At 37.1% G+C, this 20,199-nt stretch overlaps 1 protein-coding gene across 1 annotated transcript in view; it reads left to right on the forward strand.

Moving 5' to 3' along the window:
* Nucleotides 1-20,199, forward strand: part of F13A1 (coagulation factor XIII A chain) — a 265,734-nt gene that overhangs the window by 223,162 nt on the left and 22,373 nt on the right. The window contains exons 10-12 of the mRNA XM_074202109.1: nt 4,130-4,352; nt 11,860-12,147; nt 19,352-19,512. Of these exons, the coding sequence (XP_074058210.1) occupies nt 4,130-4,352; nt 11,860-12,147; nt 19,352-19,512 (672 nt within the window). The remainder of the gene's footprint in view (nt 1-4,129; nt 4,353-11,859; nt 12,148-19,351; nt 19,513-20,199) is intronic.

A 20,199-nucleotide genomic window follows, 5' to 3' on the forward strand; every position in this document is an offset into this window, starting at 1 on the left:
TCAGAATCATTGGAAAGGTGGTGGGTTGGTGCAGGGAGAGGAGGGACACTATGGTACTGAGGAAAAAGAACTGAGTTCAATTCTTAACTCCAACACCTATTTCTGTGGCCTTGGGCAATTTATTTGATCCCTCTGGATCTCAGTTTCCTATTCTATAAAATGAGGAGACTAGGCTAGATTCTGTCTATGGTACCTTCAAACGTTAGATCTATGATCCTATCTATGATTGAATTGACATCCTCAATGCCAGAATATGGGCCTTACCAGTAGGACCAAGACTAAGGATATAATACCTGGAAATACTACATCAGAATAACAATTTAAGGGCTGTCATGAGACAGTGCATGATGAACTGTCAGATGAGTGGCAGAAACATAAAATACTATGATTTCCTTAGTATTCACATCTATCTATGTCCTCTAAAAAAGCATCTTTGCTATGTTTTCCTCTTTGTGGGTTTCAGTTGTAGCTTGCATATTCTTCAATAGGGCAGACATATTTGGAACACTGTCTCTATAATGTCATTTTGGGCTTTTGTTGATTTACACAAACCTCCTGGGTTGCATTCTTCTAGTTTATGGCATTATAAGAATCTCTTGATGGAAATCAGGCTCTATATTTCATAAATCCTTATATTATTATTATGTTTTATTACCAGAGAGAGGTAGACAGGACTTCCCACCAGGAACAAATTGATTTAATCACTGCTAATGTCAACACACAGTATCATTATTAAATCCAGATCTTGATTGTTAAGAATGCTGTCAAGATTTGCAAATGAGAATTCCTTCTCTCTCTTCTACTGAAGCCCACAGCAAAGATCTGCAGCATTTCTCACTCTTGTCTATCAGAGGTCTGAATCTAAGAGCTATCCATTTCTAAGACTAAAAAGTGAATAGAGAAGCCATTCAGGCATCCCAAAAGCGGAGCTTCATGGGATGCATCAATCTTTAAAGAAAGCCATGAATCCACCTCTCAACTGAATGTACTCTTTCCCTTCCCTTCTCTTCTCTTCTCTTCCCTAACCTTCCCTTCTCTTCCCTAAATGTCCCTTCCCTTCCCTAGCTTTCCCTTCCCTTCCCTAGCTTCCCCTTTTCTTCCCTAATATTTCCTTCCCTAACTTTTTCTTCCCTTCTCTTCCCTTCCCTTCCTTAACTTTCCATTCCCTTTCTTAACCTTCCCTCCCTCCTCATTCATATAGTATTTTATGGTTTGCTAAAAAGCTTTACAAATCACTCATTCATAAGAACCCTGGGAAATAGGTATCATTATTATCCATATTTTATAGTTCAAGAAAACTCAGACAGAAAGTGGTTAAGATTTGTCCAAGTTCACACAGCTGGTAAGTGTCCAAGAGTGACTTTGAACAGAAGTCTTCCTGATTCCAGGCCCAAAGTTGTATCCATTGTACCACTGACAGAATGACTTGACAAATGGAATTGCTGAGATTCTGTTAGTGATTTGTGAAAGGTAATACAAAACAAGAGATATAGCAGATTAGAAAGAGTAAAGGATTTAATTTTCAGAAATTAAAAAAAGAAGAGTGGAATCTGCAGACTACAGGGCAGTGAGTTTAATTTTCATTCCTGAGAAGATCTTTGGAGGAATTATTCAAAGAGCAATTAGTAAACTAGAAAGTAGTTATTATCAAAAACCTTATCAACAACTAATCTTGTCAGACAAATTTCATTTCCACTTTTTTGAGGACTAGATTGGTAGATCCGGGGAAATTCCAGACAGGTTGTCAAAATTTTAATGAAAGATTTGACAGTGTTTCTCATGTTGTTGTTTTAGAAAATATTGAAAGAGACTACATGATACTATAATTAGATGGATTTGGCAATGGTTGAATGAATAGACCCAAAACATCATTACTGGTTCAATTTCACCTTAGAAGGGAATTTATAGTGGTGTGCCCCTGGAATCTGTGCTTGGAGTTGTGCTATTCAACATTTTTAATTTCAAATACTTGAATTCAGACATAAAAGCCTTTCTATTCAAATTTGTAGATACCACAGTGCTGAGGGATAGCTAACACTTTGACTGAACAATTTAAGGATCTGACAGGCTAGAAAAATGAGTCTAATGTTAAATTTTGCACTTGAGTTTGGAAAATTGACATCATAAACACAAATTGGCAGTACATATGGCTAGACAGTCACTTGAAAAGGATATATGACTTTATGGAACTACAGACTCCATACAAGTCAACAGTGTGCTATGACAGTCAAAAAATTAATGCCATGTTATAATAAATATAGTGTTCAGAACTAAAAAGGGTGATAATCCTACTGGGCAGAATTGGAGGGACAATAAGAGTCACAAATAGGGGCAACCTCATGTGAGTAATGTGTCATTAACCACCCCCCCCAAAAAAAAAGAAAGACTGTGCCTTATTGTTTTTATTCCATAACCAATGTGAACCTACTAATTTAACTCCCAAATGGTTGTATATGTATATGGTAAATGGTAAGTGTTTGGGTAGCAGGAAGAGAAGGGAAGGGAAGAGAAGAGAAGCTTTGTGAAACATCCTGAAAAACCATTGGGAATCAGGAAATCCAGAAGGTATAGAACAAAAGTTGTGAAATAATTTAAATGAGAGGCAGCTAGATGAGCACCAGCCCTGGAGTCAGGAAGACCTGAGTTCATCTGACCTCAGACACTTAAAGATTTCCTAGTTATGTAACCTTGGGCAAGTCACTTAACTCCATTGCCATGCAAAAAAAAACAAAAAAAGAAAAAATTAATTGAATTAAATTTTCCTTGCTCTAGCAAGGAAAATATAGAAACAATGGGCAGAAATTACATAGAGGTGACTGCATTTCTTTCTTGATGTACAGAAATGCTTCCTAATGCTGAAAGCATTCCAGAAACACAATCTCCTACCTCAGCTGATGGATTCCCCATTAACAGAGGTCTTGCAGAGAAGTTAGATAACCATTTGTCAGGAATATAGTCCAGGGGTTGATCTAGATGGCACCTAATATCTCTTCCAACTCTAAAAAGTTTTTGATTCTGGTCCCAGATCTATTCCTGAGAAGCTGTGTGACCTGGAATAAGTAATTGAATCTCTCTCTCCCTCAGTTGTCTGTTAAAATGAGAGAGTTGGAAAAAATGAAAATGAAAATTCAGAAATCATAAAATGCTTAATGCTATAAAAGATATATAATTTGCATCACCTCCTTTTTTTGACTCTACTGGAGGAAGGAAATTAGCATTTACATGTTTACTACATAGCAGGCTAGGTACTTTATAAATATAATCTCATTTAATCCTCACCACAATTCTGGGAGGAAGGTACTACAATTTATCTCCATTTAATAGTCAAGAAAACTGAGGCGGACAGAGGCTTTTGCTTGCCTAGAGTCACATAGCTAGCAAGTGCCCAAGGCCAGGTTTAAAGTATCTTCTTGACTCCAGATCCAGTGATCTATCCATTATGCCCACCTAATTGCCTCTCCTTTGTGGAGGTGGGGATGGGAGAGTTGGAGATTGCAAATATCAGATTTTTTTGATCTATTGTTCAGTTTTTACGATTTTTTTCCTCTTCCTCTTCTTTTTCTTTTTTCTTTTTTCTAAAGTCTTTGTTATAAGTCATGGCTCTCCAGCATGGTGGCAGGGGAAAGAAATAGCAGCAAATCTGGGAAATGTGCAAACAAAAGCGATCAATAAAAGAAAAGTCTTATTTTTAAAGATGAAGAGGTTGGGCCAGATGAACTATAAGGTCCCTTCCAGCTCTGACTTTCTGTCTATAATATAGCTTCAGGACCTATAATATAACTTTTATGGACCAAACAGGTTTCAATAACATGAGTAATAAAATTGGTCTTGGGGAGAGCTTGGGGACTGGTCATCACAGTTTTACCATCTCATTTTTGATCCCCAAAATGTCATGGGTCAAACAGTAGCTACTAAGGTTTTTAAGTGAATTCCTCCTAGACTGCTCCCACTCTTGCTTTATAGAAACTATTTAATTGTAGAATATTAGTCTTCTATGAGGGGAGAAAACCAAAATATGGAAATTTTTTACTTCTTCATGCTGAAAAAGGGACAATACATTGATATGTTAAAGGTGTTGATAATGAATCTCCATAAATGAACTTCAAGATTATTTAGATAACTACACCTAATAGAAACAAATGTTTTGGTGACCAAATCAATAGACAACATGGTGCTTTCTTCTTTTTTTTCCTTCCAGGTCAACAGTGATCTTGTATATATTAAAGTCAAAAAAGATGCCACTCATTTGGTCGAAGCTGTTGATAAAACTCACATTGGGAAATTAATCCTGACCAAGGAAATTGGTGGAGATGGAAAACAAGACATAACTGAAAATTACAAATTCCAAGAAGGTAACATTTCAAATGGCAAAGGAAAGTGCTAACTGAATGCATCTTCCTATCAAATTCTCCCAGTCATTTAACTTTTATTTGCTATCCCTGTGGAAATTGATTTAGGGAATATAGTGGTATTTGTAGCATTTTATTGAAAGTACTTGTTTGTTTTGTATGGAATTTGATTTGTATGGAACAAAACAAATCATTGAGTTGGAAGGGATTTCGAAGGTCATCTCTTCTAGCTTCTACCCAAATCATGAATCCCATTTACAATACTGAAACTTCTAAATGGAAACCTCCAGTGGTAGAGAACTCATTGATCTGAAGCAGCCCATTTCATTTGACCTCCTCCTAAGTATTGAGAGATTGATCTTCATTTTTAGTGGATATTTCAGTCCCCATAGCTTCTACCCTTTTGGTCCCTGTTCTGTATCCCAGGGGCAAACTAAACAAGACACTTCGATCGGTCTTCAAAGATTTAAGGGTAGCATGCCTCCCATCCCTTCTTCCCTTCTTAAGGCTAACCATGCCTAATTCCTTCAATAAGCCTCACATGATATGATTTGTAAATGAACAAAATCATCTAGCTGGCATATGCCCAAGGAAATACAGTGAAGCTTTCACCCTCCTCAGTGCAAGAACTCTATTTTTCTTATTGCAACCCATTAACTCTTTCAATTTCCATTTCACATTGATGCCTCATACTGAGTTGTGGTTTACTTAAACACCAAAGAAAAAGCAAGTTTCCCTTCAGAATTCCCTTTTTTTTAAGTAGTCCTTAAATAACATCTGGGGGAAAAAAAGAAACCTAGGAGTGAAAGAAAAAATGTAGAGAAAATGGCTTCTTACTTAGACTTAAGTACTTCTTACTTAGACTTGAAAACTAACTGTTTAATTAGTTATAAAAATCTCTGGCTTTCAATGAAAACTACATTTAACAGCAGCAAGCATTTAACTAGTTTTTGCAATAGCTAGCTTTAGATTTTTGCTAAGTAAGTTAATTTTTATTTTGAAGTTGAAAACCATTTTTCCCAGATCTTGCCTAGACCCATTTACTCTTTAATTCTCTAAATGAAATGATAAATCTTTTAAGACAAGGATTCCTTGATTGAAACAAAGAAAATAGAGAACTTTCTTATAAAATAAGTTTCCAACTTCCTCTTAGTTCATATATGAGGAACTCCCTGTCTTTTAGCATGAGTGACAGTTAAACCAAAGCACATGGCTTACAAGATATCAATATTCTCTTCCATCTGGTTCAGAAATAGAAGAATATTTTAGCTTGAACCAAGCCAAGTAATTTCTCCTGCTTTCAAACCTCAACCTGAACTTTACATACAGCTAACAAAGTTGCATTTTTCAAGCAAGAAATAGCTTTTTGCCAGCTAGCTTTGATGCAGACACCCACTTCAGTGACCGCCTTCATAGGTATGCATAATTAAATCAGGAATGGTTTTAAAGTATGAATTCTTTTTGGCCTAAGGAGAAGTACTTTCCAGCTGCTCTGTGGAGTAACCTCTGTTAGGGAAAAAAATCACCATTTTTAAATAGCCTCCTGTATAGTGGAAGAGCAATTTCACTATGTGTATTGACAAGAGAAAGCTTTTAGTCTCCTTTCAACAATTTCCTATAACTGTAGTCCAGTGCTATTTGAATTTTGCAGATGGTCTACAAACTTTGAATATTATAGCATAAAATAAACCCCAAAAGAGCCATAAACCCTGCCTGACTCTAGGGAAAAAATATGACTCCTCTCCCTACAGATGCTACCCTCTACATGACTTCAGAATTCCTGTCTACATGTTGATTGCTTGGCTCAATAGGTCCTAGGAATGGTCATGCTTCCCAGAACCAGCAGTAAGTCCTTGAAATACATCATTTCAAAGCCATAACTAAGGAAGAATGACTGGGCCTTACTCCTAGACCACCAGAATTTAGAGGGCACAATGTTTTTAAAAATCATTTTTAAAGTATGCAATTTTTAAATTTGTTATATTTAAGATTTGACAGTTCTAGTGCCCCTTATGTACTATGGCAACAACTATTCTTGACACCTAATTAGCTAGGCTTATTAGCTAAAATACAATGTACCCTTCTGTGCTTCTTTCCTTCTCACAAAAAGTGAGCTACTCCCTTACGAAGCCTTTCTTAGTCCCCCAAAGCAATGGCCTTGGAGAACATGTTATCCTCAGGTCTCTCTTCCATGTGCTGCTATGTAGTATCTTTAATCCCATAGGATTATTTGCAAGAGTCTCCCAATGTTGGACACATCTACAATATCTAGATTCAGGGTCTCTCACTTTAGGTGGGACTAATGTTTCAGCATCCCTATGGACATTCTTCTGGTATCCTGGGGTCTTTCTAGCTCCTCAATTGTAATTACTTCTTATATTACTTAGATAAGATGAATGAAAAAGTTGATTTGAAGGTCTATTTCAAGTTGCTTTCTCCAGGTCTCAAAGTATTAGACTTATTGTTGACCAGTAATTTCAGACTTTTCCTGACCCCAGTTGGGTCTCTTTTGGCAAAGATATTGCAGTGGTTTGCCATTTCCTTCTCCAGATCATTTTATAGACAAGAAAACTGAGGAAAACAGTGATGAATGACTTGCTCAGGGTCACACTGTGCCAAGTAACTGTCCCCAAAAAGTACTAGACAGCTTTTCTTCATTTCCCTTTTTATTATTGCAAGTGGCCCTTGTTGGTAGTTTTTCTATAGGAGAGGCTGGTGATTCCAGCTCTCTTTTAATTCTCCACTGAAGTTCTGTTGCTAATGACATAAATCTTATCTCTTTGTTTATTTACTCCTCTTTCCATTTTGCCACACCCCCATGTACCTCCAAAACCAAAATAATGATAATAGCTAGCACTTTTTAGTATTTTAAGGTTTGCAAAGTACTTTACTAATATTAATCTCATTTAATACAAAAACCCCAGAAATTAGGTGTTACTATTATCTTCATTTTACAAATAAAGAAACTGAGGTGACATAGGTTAAGTGGCTTGCCTAGGGTCACACAGATAATAAGTATCTGTACTAGTTTTGAATTCAGATCTTTTTAACGTAAAGGTTCAGTGCTCCATCTACAATGCCATCTAGCTTCCCAGTCTTGTTATTGATTTTTGCCCCTCTACTAAGATTGTTAGTTTTGTTTTCTGCTCTCCTTTCCAGTTTGATCTGATACCCACCAAAATGATAAAAACTATTTTGGAGCTACTTTTTTTATATTGGCAAAGATAAAACATTCCATTGCCTTTTGGTATTTTAGTTTCTCATCTTCTTCCAATAAATAAATGCTTATTTGATGGTACTGTAAACGTGCAAATGTATTCCAACTTCTCAGATCCATTTGATATATTCTGCAATTATTTTTATCTGAATACCTATGAAGAGATTTCCACGCACTTGCCAGAATCAATGGGGTGGCCAGAGCCATAGTAGATCTTGCATATTGTCTGGTCCAAATACATCACCATTTTGCAGAAAAGAAAATAGAGACCCAGGGACATTCCATGACTTCCCCAATGCCAAACATGATAGGATCATCAGAGCATAGATTCAGAGCTGGGAGAAATCTCAGAGATCATCCAGTCCTACCTCCTTAATTATTAAATGAGAAAACTCTCTCCTCACCCTCTCACTTAGGCCAGTCCTGCATTTCCAACTTCCTGATACTTGTTTTAATCTGGCTAGTCTACTGCCACCTCAAGTTCAACAAACAGGTCAATCACTAAATTGTCCCTCCCTCAACTTTTCTCTTCTTTGATAATGGGACCCTCATTTTGCCCACACTAGGAATCTTAGAGTCATCTTTGATTCTCTTCTTCCTCTTTGGTCACACTTCCAATCAGTCATAAACTCTTCCATTCTTTAACTCCATAATATCTTTTTCATCTCTTCTTATCCATTCTCATGATAACTGTGCTAGTTTAGGTCCTCATCTCTAACCTAGACTACTGTAAAAGTCACTTAACTGATTTCCTAACCTTTAGTCTATTCTCTCACTAGTCCATCTTCCAAACTGATATCTGAGTAATTCCCTAATATGCAACAAATATGATTCCCCTTTTCTGCTCAAAAACCTTTAGTGGTATACTACTTCCTGCCTAAAATAAAAAAATAGCATTAACATGCTGTTCAAAGCCCTACATAATCTTACCTTCCCCTACTTGTCCATCCTTATTTCCAACCAAGACCAGTTAGGTGGAACAGTGGATAGAGCCCAGGGCTTGGAATTAGGAACATTCTCCTGAGTTCAAATATGACCTCAAACAGTTACTAGCTGTGTGAACCTGGACAAAATCCTTAACCATATTTCTCTCAGTATTAACCATATTTCTCTCATCTGTAAAATGAGTTGGAGAAGGAAATGGCAAACTATTTCAGTATCTTTGCTAAGAAAAACCCTTGAAGAACCAGACACAATTGAATAACAACTTAAACAAAATATTCCAATGATAACTAGTATAGGTTAAACTCAGTTCTAAAAATAAATACCATGGAGTGGGAACATGTCTTAGAATTTGCTCTATTTTTAAGTTATCATTATGTAAATTGTGTTCATTGATTAAACTCAATAGTTATGCAGTGTCAATCTGAATAATGCCACCACTGCATGGGATTTATTATTCACACTAATCAGGACCATACAAGAATGATCCACAGGGAACAGGGTGGAGATTACACTGGTTGCTTAAGGATGTGCCAAAGGGATGATCTCTATTGAACAAGACTTCAATTCTTGCTCATCCTGCCCTCTCAAGTCTCCAAGCCTCTGTTTACATTGTTCCCCAAACCTAGAACAGAATCCTTCTTGATCTCTGTTTGTGAATGACCCAACCATTAAACAAGGAAGTCATTACTGCTATTTAAATGTATAACTCCCAGAAAACATAAGAATAAATAAAATAGCTTTAATTTAAATAGAAGAAATGAATACTCAAGATCGGCAATCAAAACATCTTCACAAACATTACCTTTCTTGATCCTGTCCAAGAAGACAAATGTAACAGTAGTTCAGGGACCTGACATTTTGTGAGGAGAATCCTTCTGCTGACTCATTTTGCAACTACTCCATAGCTCAATGAATTTTCTTCAAAAGCTGCTCTGCCAAGTTGCAAAGTATAACAAAGGTGATATTGTATGTGCTAGAAATGATACTATCACCATACCATAAGCTGCCAAGTTTGCTGCATAAACTGTTTCAGGGGACACTCATGTCATCCTTTTCTTGACAGAAAACAGCCAACATTCTTATTAGCTCCTTGGTCATTATCACTATCATTGTCAGGCAGTTTATTGCTGTTCTTCAGCTATTTCTTCATGACCCCATTTGGAGTTTTCTGGACAATAATACTGGAGTGGATTGTCATTTCCTTCTCTGTCTCTTTTGACAAATGAGGAGACTGAAGCAAACAAGGTTAAATGACTTATCTAGGATCACATAGCTAGTAAGTGTCTGAGATCAGTTGTGAACTGAGGAAGATGAATCTTTCTGATTCTAGGCCTGGTGCTCCATTCACTGCACCAAGAAGTTGCCCTTTTCAGGTAGTTTACTAATTACTAAATGATCCCATTAAAGGTTATATAATTGTAAATATTACAATATATCAAGTATTGTTCATGAGTGTAAAATTAAAATAGAAAGGGAAATCTCTGGGTCACATATTAACTTAGAAAACCACAAATTAATATTTCTATATTGTATTATGTTTTTGTTTATTTTTGTCAAACATTTATCAATTACATTTTCATCTGGTTCCTGCTGCACTTGGGACTTTTGTGGAGCACTTTCAGATTAAGTTTTTTTTATCTCTTTTACATGTTATTATTCTTAAACTTCTGATTTGTATCATACATTGCAAAATACTTTGGTTCCTCAAAACATTCTTAAAAACTTCAACACCAACATCTACTGTTCATTGGATTGTCTTTAATGTGCATGCAATTTCCATGAAAGCCACCGATCTTTTAAGAACTGATTAGTCATAGCAATTCTTGCAACTAATAACCACAGTCTTCTACAATTAAATATAGGCTAGCAACAGAGTGGGATAAGGGAAAAGAAAGTGAAGTGAAGTGTAGTGAAAGGGTAGAGGAGAGAGAGAGAGAGAGAGAGAGAGAGAGAGAGAGAGAGAGAGAGAGAGAGAGAGAGAGAGAGAGAGAGAATGGGAGAGGAAAAATGAGAGGAAGAAGGAAAGGGTGAGGAAGAGGAAGAGAGTCAATTTTGAAGTCAAGAAGACTTGGATTCAAGTCTCACCTTTTACACACTCTCATTGCTCTAAGCCTCTAAGCAACTATAATTAAGATACTAAGAAGGTATTGATCTGCCTTGGTGGAAGGACATTTCTCATCTAAGACACACATGAAATCATAGGTCATATCTCTGGTTCCCCATAAACAGTGACACATCAATGGCACCTTGACTCATAAGAGTATAAGAGAGCAAAACAATTGATCTGGCCTATGAAAGTCACATCAGAAAACCCTACTGTACAATAACATCCTGGGAAAGATAAGATTTTTTGAAAAAGAAAGTCTGCAAGCAGTCTATTGCAGATAAGCCCTCCAAATGTACTCTGGCTTTTATGGGACCTCAGTAAACTAACCCAAGTTTGAGGGACTCTGGGGATCAGTATCTACTCAAAAGCATAACCCATGACTTCACTTGCCAGGATGTGTTTCTTTTATGGGATCATCTAGAAGCTGGCTTAATTTAAAGAAAAAGCATAGTAAGAGATAGGATAAGATCTCTCCCACATGAAAAGATCACACTTCCATGACCACCCTGTCTGGCAGGTTGTCACACCATCTCTGGAAAAGAAGAACACATATAGGAAATGTGTGTATGTGAAGAGCAAATAAATAGGAAGGGAAGAATATAAGGAGTAGGAAAAAGATAATGTCTCCTAGGGAAAAGTGGAAGGAAGAGTTCTTTAATAATTCTATGCTAGAGTCATGGAACAAATTTAGACTATATTCTGAAGTAGAGATCTGGCTAGGATGGGGTAACTAGGGTTTTTCCTTCAGATCACTCAGTTTAGAGGGTGCTCTCAAAGTCCTTCAGCAGCAGGATTAGTAGCATAGAAACAATGGAGCTGCCATGTCTAATTAACAAGAATAATAAGTTAAAACAAAATAAAATTAGATTTGAGTTCCTCCTCTACCCCTCCCTACTTCCCCTGACCCAAAAGGGCAACCTTTCCCAGAGTTTCTGTCTCCCTTCCCTGGAGCTATAATCAGTTGTACCTTCCAACACTTTTCTGCTTGCCTTAGATACGCTTTTTGGTATCTCCCCCAGGTACAAAAAATCATGATTAGACTTTGGTTCAAAAGAATAAGCTAAGTTTTAATAGCTTCATATTTCTTACTTTTCATATGCCCAAAATAGCAGTAAAGAAACACATCTTTGAGAAACTAGTAGTATATTTCCAGAATTCAGCCCCCAGACAGATGGGTAAATTGATTAAATAAATATCTGGTCCTCTACAATTGTTCATTATTTTTGGTTCTTTTCCTTTAGGCAAAGAAGAGGAGAGACTTGCCCTAGAAACTGCTCTGATGTACGGGGCTAAAAAACCTCTTGACACAGAGGGCATCCATCAGTTCAGGGCTGATATTGACATGGACTTTGAGGTAGAAAAGGCCGTACTTGGAAAAGACTTCAAAGTCACCATCACTTTCCGGAACAGCACCTCTAGACGTTACACAGCTACGGCTTATCTCTCTGGCAATATCGTCTTCTATACAGGTGTTACAAAGTCGGAATTCAAGAATCAGACCTTCGATGTGAGAGTGGAGCCCTTCTCCTGTAAGTTGGGGAGATTTTTCTCAAATTTCTGAGCCCTGATCTTTCTTTATTGTATTTCATTGGTCCTCCTCTTCCTACTTTGGTCTTTGGTCTTCTCAGTCTCCCATAGAAAGAAATGAAAATTCAGATATTCCACCTCAAGTCCATGAGCCAATGAAAGATTAGGAGTCTACTGGGGATTAGTAAATTTCTCTAAAGAATCTCTTACCTCACTAAGGAAAGGAGATAGAATGGAGACCTTTGGGAGAGTCTCAACTTTTATGGAAAATTTGGTTTTTGAAGGACTTAATAAGAAGTACAGTTTGAACTCCTTTCCCACTAAAAAAAAAATAAGTTTGGGAGGAAGGCTCAGAATCTTGTTTTCACTAGTGTGAAGAACTCCCAATGTGAGAACTCCCTCCACATAAGCAGCTGCTCTGTAACTTGTGTTGAAGATTGCCTGAGGCATAAAGTTGATATAACTTGCCCAGGGTCAATGGTTAGTATGTGACAGAGACAAAACTTTTTTGTTTTAAATATTTTTTCTCCCCAAATACATGTAAAAACAATTGTCAACATTCATTTTTTAGAAATTTTGAGTTCCAAATTCTCTCCCTCCATCCTCTTCTCCCACTGAGAAGGCAAGAAATTTGACATATATTATTCATGTTCGGTCATGTGCAACATTTCCATATTAGTCATATTGTGAAGGGGGAACACAGAAAAACATACATACACACAAAATGAAAAATAGCATGCTTCAGACTTCATCAGTTCTTTCTCTAAAGTGGATATCATTTTTCATCATTTAATAATTTGGAATTGACTTGAATCATTGTATTGCTTAGAATAGCTAAACATAAACATATGGTCATCATATGTTGCTGTTGCAGTGTACAATGTTCTCTTGGTTCTGCTCACCTTATTCGAATTGTGAGACTTTCTAGCTTTTTCTAAAACCATCCTGGTTGTCATTTGTTATAGCACAATTAGTATTTCATTACAATACCATATCACAACTTGTTCAGCCATTTCCCAATTGATGGGCATCTCTTCAATTTCCAATTCTTTGCTACTACAAAAAGAGTTACTATAAATATTTTTTTTACAAATAAGTTCTTCCCTCCCTTTTTAAATCGCTTTGGATTACAGACCCAGCAGTCTATAACCCTGACCTTGATAGATCAAAACATAGGCCGAGTTTTATAACCCTTTGGACATAGTTCCAAATTGCCCCCCAGAATGGTTAGGTCAGTTTATAATTCCACCAATAGTGTATTAGTGTCTCAATTTTCCTACATCCCCTCCAACATTTATTGTTTTCCTCTTCTGCCGCATTAATAAATCTGAGAAGTGTAGGGTGGTAACTCAGAGTTGTTTTGATTTGCATCTTTCTAATTAATAGTAATTTAGAGCATTTTTTCAGAAGATAATAATTTTAATTGTTATTCCTCTGAAAACTCAGAAGCAGACTTCACTTAAATTTGAGGGTTCATTTCCAAGGACTTCCAGTTGAAGACATTCACTAACTAGTGGAGATGCAAGTTATAAATCAGGAGAGATTCTGGATAAACATATTTTTGAATCATTGGCACCTAGATGATAACTGAATCCATGAGATCACCAAGATCTCATAATGAGATTACCAAGAAAAAAGAGATTAGCTAGAATAAGAAGAGAAGAGGGGTCAGGACAGAAGATACCCAGGATTAATTGGCATGACATAGATGAAGGACTAACAAAGAAGACTTTAGGAAAAGAAGAGGGGAAACAGGAAAATGGCATTCATGCAGACAATTATGTTTTTAAAATTTTTAGCCTTTTCCCATTTTTAAAACTTTAATATTTTATTTTCCCCAATTACACATAAAACAATTTTTTAAGATTTGTTTTTAAAATGTGTGAATTTCAAATTTTCCCATCCCCCTCCCCCATTGAAAAGAAAAGCAATTTGACATAGGTTATACATAGGTTTCCAGTCTTGTAAAAATAGCATGTTAGTCATATGAAAGAAAGTACAGAAAAAATTTCAAGTAGAGAAAAGATATGCTTCAATCTGCATTCAGACTGTATTAGTTCTTTCTCTGGAGATGGATATCAATTTTCATCAAAAGGCCTTCAGCAGGGTGGGTAGGTGGCGTAGTGGATAAAGCACTGGCCCTGGAGTCAGGAGTACCTGGGTTCAAATCCAGTCTCAGACACTTAATTACCTGGCTGTGTGGCCTTGGGCAAGCCACTTAATCCCATTTGCCTTGCAAAAACCTAAAAAAAAAAAAAGGCCTTCAGAATTATCTTGGATCAAACAATTAAATTTTAAACTTGACTCTGCTGCTTCCTATCACTTTGAGTTCCTCTTTCTTATCCCTAACCTCTCCACCAAACTTTTCTTACATATCCTTCTGAGTGTTTTTACTATGGGCAAATTCAGAATCTTATCCATCAGGACTGTCAAACACCACCTTCAACCTTTATCTTTAACAAATTCTGGTAATGGCATTTCCTCAAGCATTATATTCGATGTTATTGGGAGATGTATCCTCTGGAAAAATCAGCATAATATTCAAGGCAATGTTGTGCAGTAGATAAGGCACTAGATTTAAAGTCACATTGAATTATGACTCAGATATTATCTGTGTTATCTTAAGCAAGTATATCAGTTGACCTTTCTGGGCCTCAGTTTCCTTATCTGTAAAGTAGAGAAGATACATTTGAAGGCCTCTAAGACCTTTCCACTTTTAATCTATGATTCCATAATCCTGTGGAACCAAAGTCTGAGTCAGGTCCTAGAGGGTTAGTCCTTAGTCTTGCCAAAAAGGATTAAAAACAGGTTGGTGACACATTAGGACTCAATTTTTCTTTCCACAATTGGTAGCCTGAAAAATAGCTATACAAGTAGCCTGAAAGAATGGCAGAAGGGCCTAATTCATGTTCAGGCAGTAGCTTACTCATCTGTAAGAACCTATGATTATTTATTTTGTGGGATTGGAGTTTGATGATAGTCACAACCTGTAATGTTTGTGCTTTTGTTTCAAAACCAATTATCTCAGAAGGAATGCAGCTGTTGTTTAGTTATTTCAGTTGTGCCCAACTCTTTGTGACTTCTTTTTCAGTGTTTACTTGGCAGAGATATGGAAGTGGTTTGCCATTTCCTTCTCAAGTTCCTTTCACAGATGAGGAAACTTAGATTAAAAAGGGTTAAATGATTTATTCTGTAAATACTAGTATCTGAGGTCAAATTTGAACCCAGATCTTCCCAACTCCAGGCTCATCCTTGTATCCACTGTACCACTCAGCTGAGATAGCTTGTAAATCAGCAGTTTGCCTATCTGTTCAAAATTGATGAGGAGGAGGTTTCAGATTTGCCTTTAGCAGTCCTAGGTTTCTATAATCCAGAAAACTCTGAAAGATTACATTGGATGTTGTAGAAAGTCCAGTAGGTATTATTACTCTCTTTTACCTGAAGATAAAAAGTAATTTCTCAGTTGTAAATGAAGAAAAATATTGTTCATTGCTACAGTATAATAGCTGTCCTTCAATCTTGAAGAAGACTATTGATATCAGGAAAGTGATGTCATATTCTATGCATGTTACAAACTCAAGATGGGGTTAAAAGACTACCAAATTATAATATACTTTAGTGAAATGTAATGAGACTGTTACCTTATACTAGATAAAATTGTATGTTAAATAAAGTTGATTTTTCATGGTGTAGATATTTGTTACAAGTTTCCCTAATTTGAGTTCCCATTCCCCTCTGCTCTATTGATACCTCTTTCCAGGGTAGTAAAATGGAAAGAAAATTGACTTTAGAGTCAGAGACTCTGGATTCAAATTCCAGATCTCCTAATCAATACTTCTGTGTCCCTGAACAAATCATTCAGCCATTTTGAGCACCAGACCCTCTTCTGTTAAATGAGGAAGGTTACATTAAGCAGCCTCTAACTCTAAACATCTTGTTTAATTGTTGTTCAGCCATATCTGATTTTGTGACCTCATTTGGGATTTTCTTGCATATATAGTTGAATGGTTTGCCATTTGCCATTTTTTTCTCTAACTCATTTTATAGATGAAGAACTAAGGAAAGCAGGGTTAAGGGACTTGCTCAGGGCCCTACAACTAGTAAGTGTCTGAGGCTGGATTTGAATTCAGGTCTTTCTGACTCTAGGTCTGGTGCTGTATCCTATGGGCCACCTAGCTGCCACAATCTAAACCTGGTATACAGAAGTTAAAAACAAAAAGTACTCTAGATGGAGCATAATTGGAGCAGATAGAGTGGAATTCCCACCTCCTTTGTCCTAAACACTAAGCTTCTGTTAATGGAACCTAAGACTGAATTAAATTTGGGAGCTGTTAAATCACACCAATGGCTTATATGGAGCTTGCACCCACACACACATACAAAATAAACATCTATCTTTTTCATTTAAGCTGTTGTCTAGTCACATCTTCCCCATCTTCTGCTTGTAGCGTTGATTTTGTAATCCAATTATAGGACTTAACATTTTTCCCTATTAAATCTCAACTCTTTAGACTCAGCAGATTGTTCAGCCTGTCAAGATCTTATGTCCTGATTCTGTTATTCAGCACATCAGCTCTCCCTCCCAGAGTAATGTCACCCCCAAATTTGATAGATGCTATTTCTGTCACCAGCCCAGTCATTGATTAAAAACAATTGCAGAGCGTGACATACAAAATGCCAGCACCAGGTTGGGAAAGGTATCTTCATTCTAGAACTTAAACAAGTCGGTCAAAGGCAGGTATTTCTCAATCTGTTGAAATGAGTTTCTCAACTGGAATTGAATGCAGACTTCCCAGATTGATGATTAAAGGGAACGTGTGGGCTGGAATCAGCTTGGAGGATCTGAATAACTTAAACCTTCCAGTGCCTTCAAAGGTGCTATCATATCAACTTGGCTATATTTAGTTTTCTTTACTTTGGGGAAAGGAGGAAAGGCAGCATAGGTCTGTGTCTCCCCTGGCTTTCCCCAGGCACAGTAAATGATATTGGCAGCAATCCAGCTCTACCAATAGTACAGTGGAGTTCTATTACTCTTTCTCTTGCCATGATTAATAAACTTTATCTGGAACAATTTCTTTTTCAGTAGCAAAATACAGCAGTTACATAACATGCTATTTCAGGAATACTGTTCTCCTGAGCTCTGATACTGAGCTTGGGTTCTTTAGTCCTGCAATTTAGGTGACCCTTTACCTACCACTCTGGGAGTGAAAAGGTCTAGACCCTCAGATTATTGAAGATAACAAAAAACCAGGGATATCCCCAAAGCCTGAAATATTGCCAAACAACCCCACATAAGGAAAACTGGGAGAATTTTTTTTATCATTGTTATTATGACTAGAGTTAGCCCTAGGCAAGAAATCTCTTCTGCAGAACCTTTCATTTTGTCATTTCATCATAAAGCAGTCTGATTTGTCAGCTTCCTTGATAATGGGCCAGCTTGGAGTACAGTTTATTTGCTGAATGCCTGCAACCTTGAGTGGTAGGTGGACAGTAATAGGGGTGTGTACTCCTTATGAAGAAATTGCAAGTTTCTTCTAAGAGAGAAGTCTTCTATACTCTCTCTAGGGCTGAGAGTTATTCCTCTGGCTCATCCCCTGGGTTTGCCCCTTTCCCTCAGCTGAAGAGGGCTCATGACATTAAAGCCTAGAGAATCCTGTGCTTTGCAGTTCAAGAGCTCTTAATTTTTCTTAATTTTTTCTCCTCCTCCCATCTCCTACCTACACTGGTCACTTAACTGAAATATTTGTCCTTCCTTCAATTCTGAATCCCAAAGTCATTACCCAATTGCCAGTTGCTGCTCAATACAACTAAAATGAATAATCTGTGGGAGTTCAAACTACCAGTGGAGGGATTTCTTTCCTTCAATAACTTTCATTGAGGAACACAGTGAAACATCTGTGGAAGAGGCAGAGAGATGAGCAGAGAAATGATTGGAGAAGAATGAGTGAAACAATTGCCTTCTTGTAATCTGCCTGCAGGTTTGCCATAGGTCAAAGTCAGGTCTGAACAACTCAGCCCTGACAGGATAAATAAAGGCTTTGCAGTCACAGAGTGGGTTCTCCACAGGAATGTTTTTTATAGGCATGGTTAGCCAGAAATTCTCTACTTCATTTTCTGTAGATGCTTGGGACCTGAGAATGGGAAAGAAAATGAGAAATAAAAGATAAACAATGCAATAGAATATAGTTTTATTACTAATGACCAGACAGGTGAAATAAGTAGTCACCTAGATGGTTTAATTTGAAAGATCTCAGTAGTGCCATGTACCCTCAAATATCTTTCTCCAAATGGCTTATCACGGATTCCTGAAAACCACTAGAGATTGGTTAAATATTGTCCTACCCCTGAATAAGAGATGGTCATTAATATCTTCAGATTGGTTTTATAAAAGTATTTCCTCTTTGGAAGGAAAGACTTGGATCAGCATATAAGTACTCAGTTCTTTGGGGATGGGTGATGACAGGGAAGCAAAAGACAGAGAGAGAGAGACAAGGAACCATCAAAGAGTTATCTTCACCTATTTTATTATTTTGTAGAAGGCTAACTCTACAAGTTCTAATCTGCAAGAGATGTTTTTGATTCCTAGAGAGGTATGCCATCCTAGGACTCCTATTTTCCTTTATACTCCCCAATTTTCTAAACTATGCCATGGAAATGTCTGAAGGTCATTTAATAGCATCCCTAATTAAAGTCACTTTCAGTTCAGCAATTCAACAAAAATATTGTCTTTCAACAAAAAAATTCTTTCTTTTTATCTCCTTTCTTTCCTTTGTCTTTCTTTCATTCTTACTACTTTTCTTTCCTTCTTTCCTTCCTTCCTTTCTTTCTGTCTTCCTTCCTTCCTTTAATTTTCTTCCTTTCTTTCTTATGTCTTTTATATATAAAGCACTATTCATTAAAAATACCCCTCATTGAAAGTAACTGGAAAAAGGTCAACCTTTGGGGAGATTAAAAAAAGAATATTCCCATTGTGATTGTCATTTGGCCCAATCCAGTTAGCCTTTACAAGTTATGATCTTTTAGTCATTTCAAGGACCACTACAACAAATTTACACTACTCCCAGCTGACTTTCTCTTCTCTCTCTCCCTGCCACTTTTACAGTCCCAACCTGTTATGTTGTTATTGGAAAGCTAGATTAAGTTGAGAAAGCAACAGACCTGTTTCTGGTTTCACTCTTTCCTGTGTTTGTTTTTCTTTCTGGCCAGTTACAAATGAAGAGGTGCAAATCAAAGCTGGCGAGTACATGGGCCAGCTGCTGGAACAGGCCTCGCTCCATTTCTTCGTCTCTGCTCGGATCAATGAGACCAACAAGGTTCTCGCCATGCAGAAATCAACTGTGCTGCTTATTCCTACACTGAACCTCAAGGTTGGTTTCCAAAGAGAGGCAAGACCAATGTGTGCCCTAGTTCCTTGGGAAGTTGGACATTCAATTGAAACCAACTGGGTCTCAATAACAAGTGAGCCCTGTGTGAGTTTCTTTTTGCTCTAAAACCTGAGCCAGAATCTTCTTGTTCTTTGAAAGAAATAAACAGCCCTATATATAGTCACACAGACATTTCTCCAGATATAAATATGTAGCTATAGCTGGAGATATAAATGCATCTCTGGTTATAAATGTACTTATAGAGAAGTAACTAAAGATGTGATAGATACAGAAACACAGCTGACAATTATTCAGAATAAAGCAGGGGGAGGAACAGATAACACAAAGAAATACTCTTCCCACCCTCAGATAAATTCCCCGACTGTTCTCTACTCAAAAGGTTTTCAATATCATCAACCTTTAGTTTCCAAAAAGGTACACACAAAGACTGATTTGTATCAAACCTTTATATCCTTGCCAATCACCTGCTTCAACCTTCAGAGTCAGTGGCTTCCAGTTGCTACCAGAAAATTGATATAGATTTCTGGCCAATTCTCTCAAATTTGGGGGTGGGAAAGGTTTCTTTTCACACCACCCTCCACAACACCATTGATGGTTCCTGGGAGCACTGAAGGCAGCAGCTGCTGCAGAAGAAGGGGTGTGTGGGATGAGTTTCTTTCCCATATGCCT

Source organism: Macrotis lagotis, chromosome X (genome assembly GCF_037893015.1).
Source record: "Macrotis lagotis isolate mMagLag1 chromosome X, bilby.v1.9.chrom.fasta, whole genome shotgun sequence".
Taxonomy (NCBI): domain Eukaryota; kingdom Metazoa; phylum Chordata; class Mammalia; order Peramelemorphia; family Peramelidae; genus Macrotis; species Macrotis lagotis.